This window comes from Stegodyphus dumicola, chromosome 3 (genome assembly GCF_044657685.1).
Source record: "Stegodyphus dumicola isolate Sdum_Otavi_A_Nest chromosome 3, ASM4465768v1".
Classification (NCBI taxonomy): Eukaryota; Metazoa; Arthropoda; class Arachnida; order Araneae; family Eresidae; genus Stegodyphus; species Stegodyphus dumicola.
The window spans coordinates 196,279,482-196,296,558 of NC_140770.1; the positions used below are offsets into that span (position 1 = coordinate 196,279,482).

The window sequence follows — 17,077 nt, forward strand, 5'->3', positions numbered from 1 at the left end:
TCCTAACGCCTCCCCTACAACGGATAGCGTTTGACCCACCTCTAAATGACCGATAACCCTCTAGGCTACTCATTCAGCTAGTCATCTTCTTGAGACATCCTATTCACTCTTACAAAACATTCAACGCATGTAAATCGTTTCTAATCTCCTCATACAAAGGAAATGCTGCAGATCGCCTTTCATTTTTTTATTTAAAACGCATAGTTTTCAACGTCACATAAAATGTGCATATTCACAACTTTGCACACGTTACAATTTTTCTTTTTAGCCTCTTTTATTTAATTTTTATTAAAAAAAGTTGTCGATTATATGATTGTTTCATACCGAACTCACAATATCCCCTGTTTTGAGTATTGTATTTACAAACATCCTAGCCTTCTGGATTCGTGCCCGATTCCAACGATACAGCAGCCAACATTGATAGCCACTATATCTGATTAGTGCAAAAAGTCCTACGTAAGGTCAGTATCCAAAGTAATTTTTTTTCCAAATTAAGAGCGTGTAATTATAGATTTCTGACATCAGAATCAGTATTTATCATAAACACTTTTGAATAAAAATTACTGATCTATAGATAATAACATTGTTGATTTTTTTCACAACAAAATAAAATTACTAACAATATTTCCTACATTAATTATGATGGACAATAAATTTATTGATTGTTTGAGAATAAAATATCAAAAAAGTAAATACCCAAACGTTTAATGTTTTTTACACACATACATACATTTTGTTTTTAATTTAAAGGGATTTAAATCTTAACGTTCGCCTGACAGAGCTCTTTTGAAATTTAAAATGGTTTATTAGCAGAAATTAATAATACAGATTATTAAGATGGAATAGCTAAACATTTTCAGGTTATTAGAAGAGCATATGTTTACACTAACATGGAAATATATTTTTCAAGTATATTTGAAAAGTAAAAAATATACCACGTATTTCAATAAAAATATTTTTTGCTTTTAATTAGCGATGTCGTCAATTAAATGCATTTTATGTAACTGAATCAGATTTAGTAAAAAAAAATATATTCTTAAGAAGTCCATCTATTGCTTAGTTGGTTGTTCATAAATAGCATCCAGGTTGAATTTGAAAGATAAATATCTTTCATTTTACAGAATGGCAACAGACTGAATTAAAATTGAAATAAAGCAAAAGGGCGTTTCGAGACCAAGAGCCCTTTGGGGGTAATTATTGATGGTTGATAAATAAAAATTCATCGATAAATTAATATTTTTTAAATACGTGTTTATTGATAAAAATTAAATGCAAATTTATCTTCTTCCAATTTAGATTGGAGAAATTTAAATCGATTTTACTGAGAAAGTCAAAGCATTCAACAAAGGCATTGCTTCATTTAATATTAAAGTGATAAGCAGTTTTGTTTGTTACTTCGTACATTTCTGGTAAAACTGACTAATTTACGTTCTAAATCTTAATGGTATAATTATTTAAACACCGAAATATCATTACTTATGAGAAGTTTAAGAGTCACAATGGTATGCATGTTTAAAAAACAGCAAGAAATCGGAAATTAGTTGCTTTTTCTTACAAGAATTGTTAAAAAAAGAAACAAAGAGTAAAAAACGACTGCCTGATTCAGAAAAATATGTTTTCTATTGGATATTAAAATACAGCTATAAAAAGCGAATCCAGTGTTACCTGCCTCAAAGTAAAACACTGCAAATGTTTGCTCAACTTTGTTGTGATTTTGTAATTATAATGAAAAACGTAAAATTCTGTTGTACTCTCTTATAGCAATCATAATGAATTTAAGTTAAATGAATTTGTATCCTAATCGTTTAATTTTACACAGAAAATCTCTGCAAAATTTAAATGCATCACCCAGTCAGCCTTTCAGTTTGGAACATATGAATTGTGTTTCATAGATGACATATATGGAAAGTTTCATATATGTTGGCTTCCAAAAGCTAAGTACGCAATGCAAATTAGCAATTTTCGAAAGCATAATTCAATCTGAACTCTTGAAAACCGTTATGGAAGCAGATGGCAATATGCAAATATCGTATATTAAAGCTAATCGCGACCGACTATCCTAACATAAGCAACATATCCTAATTATTAGGCAACATAACAACACATATCCTAATTAATCATTATAACAATGCATCCTAATTATTAGTCAGTCGTTAAAGACGCCAGCATTATAAAGGGTGTGAAAAGGCTCATTTAAATTCTGATACAAAGTGCTCGTAACTTTCGTAACATAATTTTTAATTATGTTGGCGTTGCTATGGCTGAAGAAGACGACTGCCAGATAGTATAGTGAGCACTGGCGCGCTATCGGACACGTTGAAGCAAGACAGTCAATCAAAGACTTGGGTCTCAATTTAGCGATGAACTTTGTTAATTTTTCGAATGTGAGAACAATTTTAAACAACTCAAACATCTGTCTGGAGACTGGTATCCGGTCGACCAAGGGTTACCACCTCTTCTGAAAATCGGTATTTCGCTATAGTAGCTAAGCAGAATCGACAAGCGATCTCTACAGCTATTACACCTACTTGTAGTGTAGCGGTATCTTAAATTTAAATTAATAAACATAAGACATCAATGCGAGTGGACTGTAGTTTGACTTTTATTTTAGCGATTTCAACTTTAGAACAATAACACAGCAAAAAGTAAAGCGAAAGTTACAATTAGCGTTTGCAAGAATGCAAAAACAAAATGCGAGCTGCGCATACGATCTGCGCATTGCGAAATAATATCTCACAGACAGGCAGACAACTCTGGTGGCCGAAACACTACTGTTGCAGAGTCACAAGACAAAATTTACCAGTACTGTATGCCAAAGGCCTCACATGAAGAGATGCACATCCTTGTATACCAAGTTTCTGTTTTCCACTGCTCGGCCAGTCTAGGGGACAAGATTAAAATGGTATCGTCAACATTTCAATTCGACTCTCTCAGACTGACTTAACGTCCTATTCACGGACGAGTCCAGATCTGCCGCGGAATCAGATGATAAGCTTGTAAGAGTCTGAAGAGAAAAAGGCACACAAAGTCAGGCCCAGAACTTCATCGAACATGACGCATCCAGAGGCGACAGCATCATGGTGTGGACTGGAATTTCAATCTCACGTAGCTACACATCCTTAAAGATGACTTCGTCGTATTGGAATGAAGTCCTACACCCCATTGTGAGAAAACACTGCATGCTTTAGTCATTTCTCCTTTTGAAGCCCGTTCTCATTGAGTGAACATAGTTAATGAGTACCTAGAGTGAAGAACTTCCTCGTATAGAGTGGCCGCCGTATTGCCTCTACTTTGATTCCGTTGAAAGTCTTTGAAATGACCTCATGCGTGCTGTGTCTGCACATTTACACGATAAATTATTACATTAATTAGACAGTTTTAAACTGCCTTAATAGAGTGACTATTACTAACACCTGTAATGGTTACTCATGGAAATAATGGGTTGTAATCGCTGTAATGTTTGTGTGGAGTTAATTATCCGAATGTGATGCCATCATATAATTTACGAAAATTAAATATTGTTTTCATAGTCATACGTAATGCTTATTTTCTCTCATGCATAAACTCATTTGCTACATTCATGTGCAATTTGGATTTGGTGCTAATCAAAACTTTACTTTTCCATTTTTGTTGATTTTATCGTCATCAGCTTAACTCCCGGAGGCCAGTGAATTTCACAGTATATACTATGACAAAAATATCAGACGAATTATTTCTTTATTATGGCAAAGCACTCAAAAGTAATCATTGAAATCAATTGAGAATTAGGCCAAAATATTGATTAACTGAAACTATTAATTTAAATATATTCAAACTAAACTTCTTAATTGAGTTTCTATCCTATTTGGAATGACTCATATAAAACTAATATGTCTTATATCCTTATTTGAATTACTAATATAATACTAACATACCTTCTATATAATTCTTCTTGACAGCTGAGTTTATTTAAATAACGCTAACCACAGAAATGCTTATTATGAGGAATGTCTTCTAAAAAATATTTAGACTATATTAAATTCTAGGGAAACCGTCTCTCTTATTTCAATCGTTCTACTTTAATAATAAAGCTATTAATAGCCATGAATTATATGTCATAGGATATCAATACACTGAGCACCGATAGTAATATAATGCATAAAACAAGCTGACGGCTCTCACGACCAAACTGAATGTACAGAACTCATAATGAGGTTTAAAATATTTATTACCTCCATTATTAATACTTTTTCCTTCGAAATTTATAAAACTTTCCTTGCAGATTATCCGTGAAAACATTTATAACAGAGACACATAGAATAAAATCACCGAAATTTATTTCCTTTTATTTTATATTGGAACGACCACTTAATAACAATCAGAATTTATTGCAGAAATTTCATCAAGAAAGGATAAAAAAGAAAATCTGAAAGCTTTCAGATTTTATTTTACGCTCAAAGGGGCGTTTTTTTAACGTGTGTTACCTTTATTTATTAAATATCATGTTCTTCGCACTAAAACCATAAAATTCAATTCAACAACAGTATCACAAAATATTTAAAAGAGCATATCTTTAGAATTTCCGATACATAGTCTCGCGCGCTGGAGATAAAAATTGCTTTTTCGTACAGTGTTGCCATTGCTCGCTTTGAAATCGTTGAGTTTCTCACTCAAAAACTCATAAATGCATTACAAAATGTAGAATCGGTACTTACTGTCTAGGAATATGATGTTTGTAAACTTACTTCTTAGTTGGCTGTCTAGGGGCTAATAAACTAGTCCGATTTACAAATAACTTGAATATTTAATGAAACATGAATAGTTGCAACAAACTATAAAGTAATTACATACGTAGAAGGAAATAGATGAGATTATTTACAGATAAAGAGAAGGAATCGTCTTTACATTCAAACATCTTTTAATCGTCTTAATGGCGGAATCGTCTGCCTTCTATCATCGGAAAAGTAAAAGATTTATTTTCACAGCTTGTCGCGTCATCTGATTATAATGAACGATGCCATCCCACAAAAATATGAAATAAATAATAAAACAAATTCCAAATTTCCAAATTCTAAATTTGGGTTTCCAGATGCCCATTTTGGGGTGGAGACTTACGTTATTAAAAATTTGATGGCTCTAGGTACCGCTGTTTTATCACAATGCGAGACACATACATACATTTATGCAGATTCTTAATTATTTAATTTCTTTAAATATAATACCGGGCTCTAATGTTTGGTAGCAACAATTTAAAAAGTGATTCGCCGTTTATAATGAATCAACGCAAAATGCCAAAACGAAATTAATAGCCCTTCTTGGAAAATTGCCCCTTTAAGCTAAAAAGCATTTCTAAAGACAGAAAAGAATAAACTAAAATAAATGATTTTTTAAATAGCTTTTCAGAGCCTTTATAAAAACTATTCAGTTACTCTAAGTTGTTAGCAGAAAATTGCTATTTCTTATTGCTTAAAGCTTTTATTTAATATATTTTAGTAAGCCTCGGAAGAATATGTAAATTTTTAAAATTATGCTCTACTATTAGTTTAAGGGAAATTGAGATTAACTCATAAAGCTAACAAAAACTGAGAAAACTACCCGAAAGAGAAGCATCTTTCCCCTCTTAACAACTTATCTGTATCAAAAAAGGATTTTAATATTTTTAAAGCGTGCTGTAATATTCTCAAATTTTTAATTTTTTCAAAAAATTGCTTACTTTGAGTTTTAAATAAACGATTCATAAATACAGTTTAGTGATGATTGAATTGAAAGTTATTAGAATTTAGGTAAAAGTAAAATATAGCTTATAAAATAAAAGATTCAGGTGCTTAAAAATGGAAACCTCTTTCTAATAAATAATGTAAAGTATTAAAAATGTTCAAATGTAAATTAATACTCAGACGTAAGTTTTAAAGATGGACAATTCTTGAATTTTCTCGAATCCGATTTCGAATTGATTCGAGAAGATATAACAGAAGATGAAGATGCAAAAAGGCCGAGGGGGTTAGACCGTTGAACGCAGGTAGTTCGGCCAGAGCTCGGTTAGATTAGGTTGGGTTATTTGATTATGGCGTAACACAAAAGGGCTACCAGCCAAAGAGCAGAAACGTCTTCGTAAAGGATTTTCTAAAGAAAAATGATTTTATATTCACGTTACACACGGGGAAAACCCATCATGCAGTCAGCCCGTCCGCTCTGATTCGAGGACAAACTGCCAGTATTTAAAGACCTTTAACCGCGCTTTATTTCACTGATGGAGCTTTCGACCATAGGCTGGCTACAAGACAGGTTTTTGCAGCTTTTCCCATGTGTAATGTGAAGACGAACCAGTTTTCCATAAAAAGGTTCTCTACGAAGGCGTCCCTTCCCTTAGGCACCTTGCCATATTCCTTGTGCGCCTTGCCATATTCATATAATATAACCTAAGCTAACCAGTTTCGAACGGTAAAGTCTCTGAACACAGATAGTTCGGCTACATTTGAATTCCAGGGGAACGAGCTGGCTGCATGGGCATTTTCGTGTTTTTTCCGATGTGTAATATGAAGACGAGCCAGTTCCCCTTAAAATGTTCTCTACGAAGGCTTTCCTACTGTTAGGTAAACAGTTCTCCCGTGCTTTGCCGTAATCAAATAAACGAAACCTATCGAATCTTTTATATATGAATATTAAAAAGAAAGAGAAAATGAAAAGAGTTTTTACATTAAAACAGCATTTGAAATCTCCGTTTATAGGGAAACAAGTGTGAAAATGCAATTTTTAAAATACATCTATATTTATTAAGAACCTAAAAATACATTTTTATAAATGATATAGATAATTTAAACGCTTAAAGTTTGAAGTTCATTCACAATTTGTAGCCCAAAGGGGTAATTTTCTCAGAAGGTACATTAATTTCGTTTCAGCATTTTGCGTTGATTCACTATAAATGTGAATCACTTTATAAGGTATTTCTCCCGCCTTCCTAGCGTGCCTTCGTGGTGTGGTGGTCTGCACGCTGGGCCGGTATTCCAGAGGTCCGTGGTTCGATTCACGGCGAAGGCGTTGCTAATTTTCAGTCTTTCTTGCTTCCAAAATACCTAATGTCTCTACAACTTTTCAAATTGTTGCCACCAAATATTATAGCCCTGTATTATATTTAAAGAAATTAAATAATGAAGAATCTGCATAAATGTATGTATGTTTCTAGAGCCATCAAAGTTTTAATAACGTACGTCTCCAACCGAATATGGGCATCTGGAAGCCCAAAATTGGAATTTGTTTCATTATCTATTTCATATTTTGTAAAGTATTTATGAGTTTTTTTATTAAAAACTCAACGATTTTAAAGCGAACAATGGCAACAGTGTACGAAAAAAACACTTTTATCTCCAGCGCGCGAGACTGTGTATTGGAAATTCTAAAGATATGTTCTTTTAAATATTTGCCGATGTTGCTGTTGAACTGAATTTTATGGTTTAAGTGCGACAATATGGATTTCCTTACGGCAAATTTTTTATTGAGACAGGTTGATTGGATTTTAAACTTTACGATAGAAATATTGTTACCCTCTGTGCTTTTCAAAGATTTGATATTTAGAAAATATATCCAGGTCAGATTAAATCTAATATGTATAGCAAAAATCCTTATGAGGCAGGTGAGTATTATATCTATAGTGATGGGTCCGGTGTAGAGGAGAACACTATATGGAACTGAGATATACTGTGTGAAATGTAAGTTAAATAAATATATTTCGTTATTCTAACCAGACCGCTGACATTTATTTTGCTTTAAAGCGGATAAATATATTCTTAAAAATCGATATATATTGATTGTATAACATATATATTGATTGATCGTATTGAATGTATAACTTTTGTTTTTACTTTTGAATTTGAGTTTGAAAATGAGAGTTGTCGGGGAATATTTTTTTCTAAAGTAAGGTTCTCGTTTAGTTATATTCCTAACGATTAATTTAAATTAAAAGGAATATCTTACTCATTTTTATTTAGTTTATGACATTTCTTTTGGCTTAAGTGGACTAATATCGTTCTATTAATTGAATATTGTTCATGAGATATGATATAGCTCTAGCAAAATAATAATTTGGTCTTTACTTGGAAAAAAGACGAAACACTTTCACTAAATTTAGTTATTGTTGATTGATAGTAGATTAGTTTGTTTCCCTTGACAAGTCAATAAAACTGCGGTCAATGGCCCTAAGTACTTTTTCAGTGCTTAAAATTTTATTTTTGATTTTGGTATTTTTGCTATTCAGGATTTTTCATTACATATTTTAAATGTTTTTACTTCAATAGAGGTCTGAATAATACTAATTTAAAATGCTTACCAGAATACTGACTGTAAAAATGTTGTCTTATAACATATCATAGCTTTAATTGAATTGCTGTTCCTTGGAGATAATATATGAAAAACGTTTTTCGAATAGCAATAATAATAATAATAATAATAATAATAATATATATATATATATATATATATATATATATGTTACGGTGAAACACCGAAATCTGGAGAATGTCGACTTTCACCGGTGAATGTCAACATTCACATAGTCGCTTGGTGCATGTCCGAAATATTTTCCAAATGCTCTTATTTCTGACTGACACCGGTAAATGTCGACATTCACGTGTACTAATGACGAATGTTGAACATATAAGAATATTATATTTTCTTTTCCGTAATTCATTCGCGAAAAAACACACTTGAAACTTAAAATAAGAACTTAAGAATATAAGAACTTAAAACACACAGTACATTCAAAATGAGAAAGGAAAATAATAAAAGTTAAAAACTTACTAAATTATGTGATTTAAATATTATTTATTGCAACGACTTAAACTATTATGGCACTTTGAAGTGCACAAGAGGCCCTTGCTTTTACAACTGCATTTATTTGTGGAACACTTCCTTTTGCAAGAACAGCGTGTACATATACTCCTCTCTTTTCGACCTACACCAGAGCATATCTGTGGTTGTCGACATACACCGGTGAGGGTCCGAATGTACAAGAATGTAATGCAATGTTCGATCTTTCGCCTACGTATTTGGTGAATGTTGACATTCTCCGGTGAAAGTCGACATTCTCCCATTTCGGTCTTTCACAGTAACATATATATATATAACGACAATTTATCAAATTTACAAGTACTCTACAGCCCGAACCAGACAAATGAACCAATATTATTATTAAATTGTATTTTGAGCTTATATCGAGGCATGTAATTAATATGAACTGGGTAAAAGCACATGCGAATTTTATTGGAAGTGAGAGGGTGGACAAATTGGCCAAAGATGTCATTGCACAAAATGACACTGAAATCATTGAGCTGCAGGGGCCGAAGAGGAAAGCCGTGACTTTATGAACATATGGACGTGACTATATTCACATATCGAAAGAAAAATGGGAAATGTACGACAAAAGTAAAAACTATGTGAGAATACGGAGGGGATAAGAAAAGGACAAATATATAATGACATAGATTTAAATAAAATTTTAACGGGTCACAGCCGTTTACTTACTTTTTTAAAAGATTTAATTTTCAAAATCAATCGCATCTGTGGCAGCTGCAATGAAACTGGAGATGCTAAACACTTCGAGAAGACGTGCTCATTTTTTAAAGATATAAGGCGAGAATTTTATCATAAATGGAATTTTTAACGTGGAATGGATTTTTGAAATTTTGGGAAGGCAAAAAAATCTATTAGGAATGATTATGAATTATATCAATAATAATTGATCAACAGTGGAGATTATACTTTAATGTGTGCATAACTATGACTAGGACAGCCTAATTAAGCCACAAGGCCACTTGTCAGGAGAGCGGGCTACTACCCAGAAAACAAACTCCATACTTTCATCATCATTTTTGTTAAAAATCTTTCTAAAGTGCTGCTCTTTTATATTTTGAAGACCCAAAAATAATTTTTATTTATGTTTAAATGTACTTTTCTGTGTGATTATAATCTCCTGACGCCATATACACAATTTTATTACACATTACTTAATATTATTTTACGCTTCCCCCTTCGTGGGTTAGCCCAAGGGGTTAAATATGCCAAACTGAGGGAATTTAATAGTTCGCAATTAATTCTTTATGTAAAAATTAGAAGTTCACTATTCTGATGTATACTACTAATTGACTCAACGCATATTATCCCTGAGTACCTATATAAACATATATCTTATAAGGTATTTAATTGCATTTTTATTTCAGATAAAATATCGGAAGCAACAGCTGAATCTACTGTCGCTTTTAAGAAAATAAGAAAACAATCGGTTATCATAACAAAAGAATCGTAACAGTTTTTCTTCTCCAATATTTCTCATGTTCAAAAATAAATGCAATACAACTTTTGCACTTTCGTTTACTCCATTTTAACAAAAGAATGATAAAAGAACTCAAAATACTGATACTTACGATTATATTTTAATTCGAATTTTGTTTATGTCTCATAAATTAGTGTCTCAGTGATAGTAACACGAGAATGAAATATTCTGTAACATTTTGCCTTCTGAAATTGCTCAAACACACGTTTTAAAAAATAGCTATACAATAGAGAAACAAATTATTTCCGTAATTCATAATTACAATGAAAATTGCCAGAAAACATTTTTCATCGATGAGTGAATGACAATAATATAGCGATTTCTGTCAATGCAGAAACTATGCGCACAAAATAGCTACCACCGCAATAGAGCCGGGTTATATTGAATAGACACTCGCATGACCTTGATTATGTCACGGACTAGTCGTCATCCCTGAATAACATCCATCTCGTCTGCTCAGCTGTTGTTCGTTGGCAAATTAAGCGGTGTTATATCGAACCTTGTTTTTATTTTAGTTTCGGATAAATCCGCCTGCGGAAATCTTATTGGTCAAGCCAGAAACTTTCGAGCTGTTAAAAAAAAAAGGTATGAATGAATCGACCTAGAGACAAGCGCGCGCACGTGAAAAGAGTAGCCTTCGCCAAAGATTTCGACGTCGCTGCGCATTGGCACGCTTCCATCGTCGCCAAGAGCGATTTCGCCAAACACTGCACAAGTCGGCTTCCCAGCCAGACGCGTGGAAACTCTCTCAGCTGAGTTAACTCCAGAGGACCAGCTGGGTTAGCTCACCGTGCTACAGCGAAAGGCATAGCTACCAAAGCCGGAAGATCCGACCGGCGGGCTACACAAAGCCCCCACGAGCCTCAGGCGATGTGAGATGGGCGAGCCTTCATGGTGCGGACTATGTAGGTGTCCCACCACAGTCCTATGGGCAATGAGCGGCGGTGCTGAGCTCAGCTTCACTAAAAGGGCGGCCCAGGAACTAAGTCGGTGCTTCAACGGGCTGACGGTGAGGGCGCCTGGAAAGAATGCCGCGGGAGGAACGGTTTCCGCTTCCTTTTGCCCCGGCAGCGGCGCCCTAAACGAGACCCAACACCTGCTGCAGTGCCGGGGCGGCAGGGGACGGGCCGCGGGCTCTGGGAAGTTCAGGGAGAGACTGGATATTGTGCCTCACGCGCGGACCCTCACTGAACTATGGCTTGAGCCCGGTTTTCTAACGCGACTTTTCAAGCACGTCAATCCTAAAGATCGCTCAGTTTTAGCTCAGGTAAGACTTATTTTAAACACCTCAGTTTCTTAAGCATAATTAAAAAAAATATATGGTTAATAATGTCCTAATTTAAGTTCAGTTTTACACGCACATATATATATACTATATATATAAAAAAAAAAAAAGAGGAAGAGTTGAAATATACAGGAATAATATCAACTAAGAATAGCAAATTATCCAGCAGGAAGACACAAATTAAAAACAACTAAAGCAAACGTTTTTGAAAACACAATTAAAATTAATGAATTAATACAAAAATAAAATAAAAATTATTAAGTATAAAAATGATAATTAATATATAATAAGTAATAGTTGATAATTTCTTGGTCTTTGTGGACGAGCAGCCAAAGCAATCAATAGAGCAACGTTTCTGAATTATAGCTTGCAAAATAAAATAATCAGCAAAATTCTTTTTTAAATTTAAAATAACTAAACGAAGATATATTAATATAAAATTTAAGAAATTTTAAAGCATAATCATCAAGATATAACCCCTTCCGACGCAACTAGAATGAAAATATGTATATAAGATACAAATAAAAAAGTAAAACAAAAATAAAATTTAGACAGTTGTTTTTAATTTGAAAAAAAAAAAAAAAAAAAAAAAAAAAGATTTTTAATAGCAGCTTGAAAGATCAAAATAGTAGAAAGTAATATTTTTGCACAACTGTTTGGTATTAATGCTATATATTTAACCTCTTTCTCAATTAATTAAATGCGCAGCATTTCGCGAGATATTAATAATATTTATGAATGAAATATTCTTATGTTTCTGGTCGTTATACATATTTATTTATACACTTGTTATAGTTATATATAGATTGTTTATAGTTTCATAAAAATTCTTCTCTTAGATATGCTCGAATACACGAAAATGGTTTTCAAGATTTGATTTCTAAAATAATAAAAAAAATCCCGCAAAATATCAGTTATTCTCTTATACAAATACAAAACAATAAACTTCGTATTTCTTGAATTTCCTACTTCGCATGGAATCAAAATAGTTTCAGCTTTTTGTAAAGCATACAATTCATTATTGACAAAAAAATGAAGGCATAAAAATTAAATCAACGAGATTACTTTGTTAAGACATTTTAATAAATGTGTTGTAAAAATCTATAAAACCCTTTTTTTATACATTGCCCTCTAAATGCTTTTATTTTTTTCTGTTCAATTAAAAGAAATAAAAGGAGCGCATAATCATATAAGGTATTTCTCCTGCCTTCCTAGCATGCCTCCTTGGTGTAGTGGTCTGCACGCTCAGCGCGTAATTGAGAGGGCCGCGGTTCGATTCCCGGCGAAGGCCTTGCTAATTTTTCATCTTGCCTGCTTCCAAAAATACCTAATGTCTCTACAGTCTAATTTAAGTTCATGATGTCCCATGATTTTTAATGGTTGGTTTATTACATAAAATTGTATAATAATATGAATTTCAATTGATTTAAACAGTTATGTAATAAATGTATGAATACATATAAGAAGGTTAAGATCTATATTAAAAAAAAAAAGTTCCGTGCGATTATGATTCTATCCTGTAGTTTGGCTTAGAAATGATACTTTGAAGTAAAATATCTAAAAAATTCCTGGGGCATATCTAATCGGGTATTTTCCCACTAATTTTACAGCTTGAAAATTTGGGAAGGGAAAAATACGCAATGCTTTCTATTTCTGACGAAAAGGCTTAAATAATAAACTTAGCACATTAAAAGCAAACGCAAATACGCATTAATATTGTTATATTATGTGCTTCAAAGGGCTTACCAGTTTCACTTATGTTCGTTTTACTTATGCAGTATACTTTTTTATTCGTGTACATTTTACATTATTACCCCAAATCGGAAGTTTCTAAATCATATGTTGAAAAAACTAGGGAGCGGGTTACGTTAGGGGAAGAAATATCTGAGTAAATGCGGTATTGGAAATTTTGTTGTTTATGTAATAGATACGATCTATCAAGCAGTTGTAGCCTACATTTTTGTCTGTACTAGCACATTTAGGTGTATATAAATGTTTCAAATTCTTAGTTGCGCATATCTTGTATAGGCTGTTTATAGGCTTCGGCCACTACTGATGTCGGAAGCTGTGGTCTCTTTATTATGGAAGCACTTTATAAATGGGCTACCGTTGTCTCCTATGAAAGGACGGACAAATTCCATCCATACTTTCTCCGGGATTCGAATCCGGGCCCTTCGGTACGGTGGTTAGAGTTACTAATCCCTTTCCCTCTGGGCGGCTAAAGAAGATCTTTTCTATCCTTTTAATAAAAACAAGAAAAATGAGTTTTGGAGAATTCTAAAAGAACAGTCTGAATAGTGCCTCAGAATGTGTTAGTCACATCTTGCGTACATGATTTTTTCTTTAATAGAGTAACCTAAAATTTCACAAGGGGAGACTTACATATACACATTTTTTACATTCTAAATCAGTGATGTCAAGCTTCTGTACGAAAGAAGAACGCTGCTAGCTCTGTAGTCCATACAATAGGTTTTACTTATCACCATTTATTGCTATTTAGAAATAAATCCTAAAACTATATTTATTACGTATATCTTAATTATGTATAAGTATATATATATGTATAAAATTATAATTAAAGGGGAATACTCTTATTGAAATTCTTATATTTCAAATCAAATTAAGAAAGCTAATAAAGTAAAAGAATTACAATTTAATATCTAAATAAATTAATTCCAATTTACAAATTCTTAAATTTTAACTAATATGAATTTTTTTAAATTTTAAATGTTTTAAGAAAAATTTTTACAAATAGTAAAAGTTAAATCGGCATGGAAAAATTGCTTTACCAGCAATGGCCAATTAAATTTGACTTTTCATTTAATTTAATATTTTTGATACATTACGTATACTCCTTTTATTTACATTTGCATTATAATGTTTTATTTTCACATTTTTACATGTTTTACTCATCTCATTGATTCGATGCATAAGTTTTGTTCTAAAAGTATTTTTGCATTTAAATAAAATTTTTAATTCCAAATAATTGAAATTAATTCACATCGTATAGGAGAATTCTTGATATTCACATGAATATGCTAACTTTTGGGAATTAAATATTTACATTTAATTTCATTTCTACTTTCGATTTGCATACGCATAGCAAGGACGAAACACGATGTCTGAGCAATTGGAAGGAGAGTGAAATAAACAAATTCTGCCTGAAGACTCATTATTATTTCGGTTTCCTTTCGATTTTTCATTTTAAAGTAAATTTCTTTATATGACTTTAATTATCATTTTAATATCATTATAATTTTTGTCACAACTTTTTGCAAATTTTGCAGTTTGCAAATTAATAATTTTTTTCTGTTGGCGTTGGCTGGTAAAGCAATTTTTCCACGTTGATTTAACTTTTATTATTTAATTCTCGTAAAAATCTTTCTTAAACATTTTAAAATTAAATTTTTTTTAAATATTACTTAAAATTGGAATTAATTTATTTAGGCTTCAAATTGTAATTTACTTTATTAGCTTTCCTAATTTAATTTGAAATATAAGAATTTTAATAGGAGTATTCCCCTTTAATTATAATTATGTTTAATTAAATCATTGCAGCCTAGGCGCAGGATTCTTAACAGTCCTTACTTGCATTTAACTATTTGATAATATATATATATATACTCTATCTATATGAAATAGTTAAGTGAAAATTGTCTTGATAGTTTCTCGAAAGCAAAGAAGAAAAGCTTATATTAATAGTACCGGAAATCGTTAATTCATTCCCAACCAGGTACTGTCTTTAAACCTTTCATATTAAACATATGTTGTTTAACAATGTTTCAAAATAGGTATACTTAATGATTTTTGATACTTTTCAATAATTACAAGTTATAAGACATTTCTCCCGCCTTCCTAGCATGCCTTCGTGGTGTGGTGGTCTGCACGCTGGGCGCGTATTCCAGAGGACCGCGGTTCGATTCCCGGTGAAGGCGTTGCTCATTTTTCATATCTCCTGCTTCCAAAAAATTCCTAAGGTTTGTTCTAAAAGTATTTTTGCATTTAAATAAAATTTTTAATTCCAAATAATTGAAATTAATTCACATCGTATAAGAGAATTCTTAATTTGAATTTCTTAATTTGAATCGTATAGGAGAATTCTTAATTTGAATAGGAAAAAGATGAAAGTTTACTTATCATATGATTAATGTGCGTCTCTACTGTTGGCATTTATGGAAGCAGCAAACAATTTCATGCCACATATAACATAACAGAACAAGAGTTAATACTCTATTATAACAGTTTGTTGCCAAATTTGTTATAAATGCGATAAATTTCTTAAGAATGCCCTAAATTTCTTATAATGGTAAGGGGAGCAATAACACATTACAACAAATTTTGTTAATCTTACCAATGGCGGCAGACAATAACGTACCAGAACGCATGTGTCTCGCAGGCTGCCAAATGACCATCATTAAATGTACATTATAACAGCATGGCAAAACCTGCGTCCTTATGATTATTTTAATGCGGCTGGTGTCGCAGCAAATATTAGTTTTAGTTCATCCTAATTTGAATTTTGTGCTACGACACATTTTTAAAATTATGCATACGAACAGAAAATTTAAGTTAACTTCAAACTGTGAGCCATTTGTGACAGATACCGGTGCCCTGATGAGTATAGTGGCTATTCACGCTGGCTGTCATACTGATGAACCCTGGGCTGGAATCCTGGATATTCGTAAATATATAGTATTTGTGCGGCATGGCGACACTTTACTTGAGAGCCAAAAAAGCTTCTCGAGTGGTTTGGTGGTCGTGAAATGAGGTGCAAGTCCCTCGGATCTATTCCCCAGTGTTTTACCCGCTAAAACAGTTGCACAGTTAGTACGGTGGAACAGTACCTAAATAAACAATGCTAAAACTCTGGTGTCTCACCCATTTATTTCTGTCTTCGCACCTCATACTACCGAGACCATACTACTTTTATAACAGGTAACTGCTATCAGGGCAGCAGAAAAGACAGGTACACTCTGCACAAAAAAAAAAAAAAAAAAAAAAAAAAAAAAAGAAAAAAAAAAAGAAAAGAAAAGAAGAAAACTAGCTAAGCACAAAAACTATAATTATGAAAAAGGTTTTTATTTTAAATGTCCGAAACTTAAAAAAGATATCGATGGCTCAGATTCTGAATTATTTAGAACTGCTCTGAAAAGTGCAGAAATTCTTGTATTAATTGACAGCTGCTAAGCAATGACTACATAGAGGAAATTAATGTGAAATGAATTATTTCAAAAAATTTTCCCCATTTAAAGAATATTGCGTGATGTTGATTTAAGCAACGTTTTCCTCTTTCTCTTGTATATAACCTTTGAAGACTATTCTTTAAGGTACTTGTTTAGAAACAAATATTGGCAGTATAATAACACGATTTAGTATTGAAAAGGATCATAAGACTGCATGCCACACAGTCGGCATCACGTTTTTTAAGGAAACTGAAACATGTAGGCGAACAAAGTATAAGGATATATCAACAAAGGTCTTTTATTAAT

The 17,077-nt window shown here is 32.4% G+C and overlaps 1 protein-coding gene across 1 annotated transcript in view; it reads left to right on the plus strand.

Annotated features, from left to right (window-relative positions):
• The first annotated feature begins 10,999 nt into the window (after nt 1-10,999).
• LOC118203414 (uncharacterized) overlaps nt 11,000-17,077 on the plus strand; it is a 183,529-nt gene continuing 177,451 nt past the window's right edge. Inside the window, exon 1 of the mRNA XM_085813718.1 lies at nt 11,000-11,570. Coding sequence (XP_085669844.1) covers nt 11,181-11,570 — 390 coding nt within the window. The 5' untranslated portion in view covers nt 11,000-11,180. The remainder of the gene's footprint in view (nt 11,571-17,077) is intronic.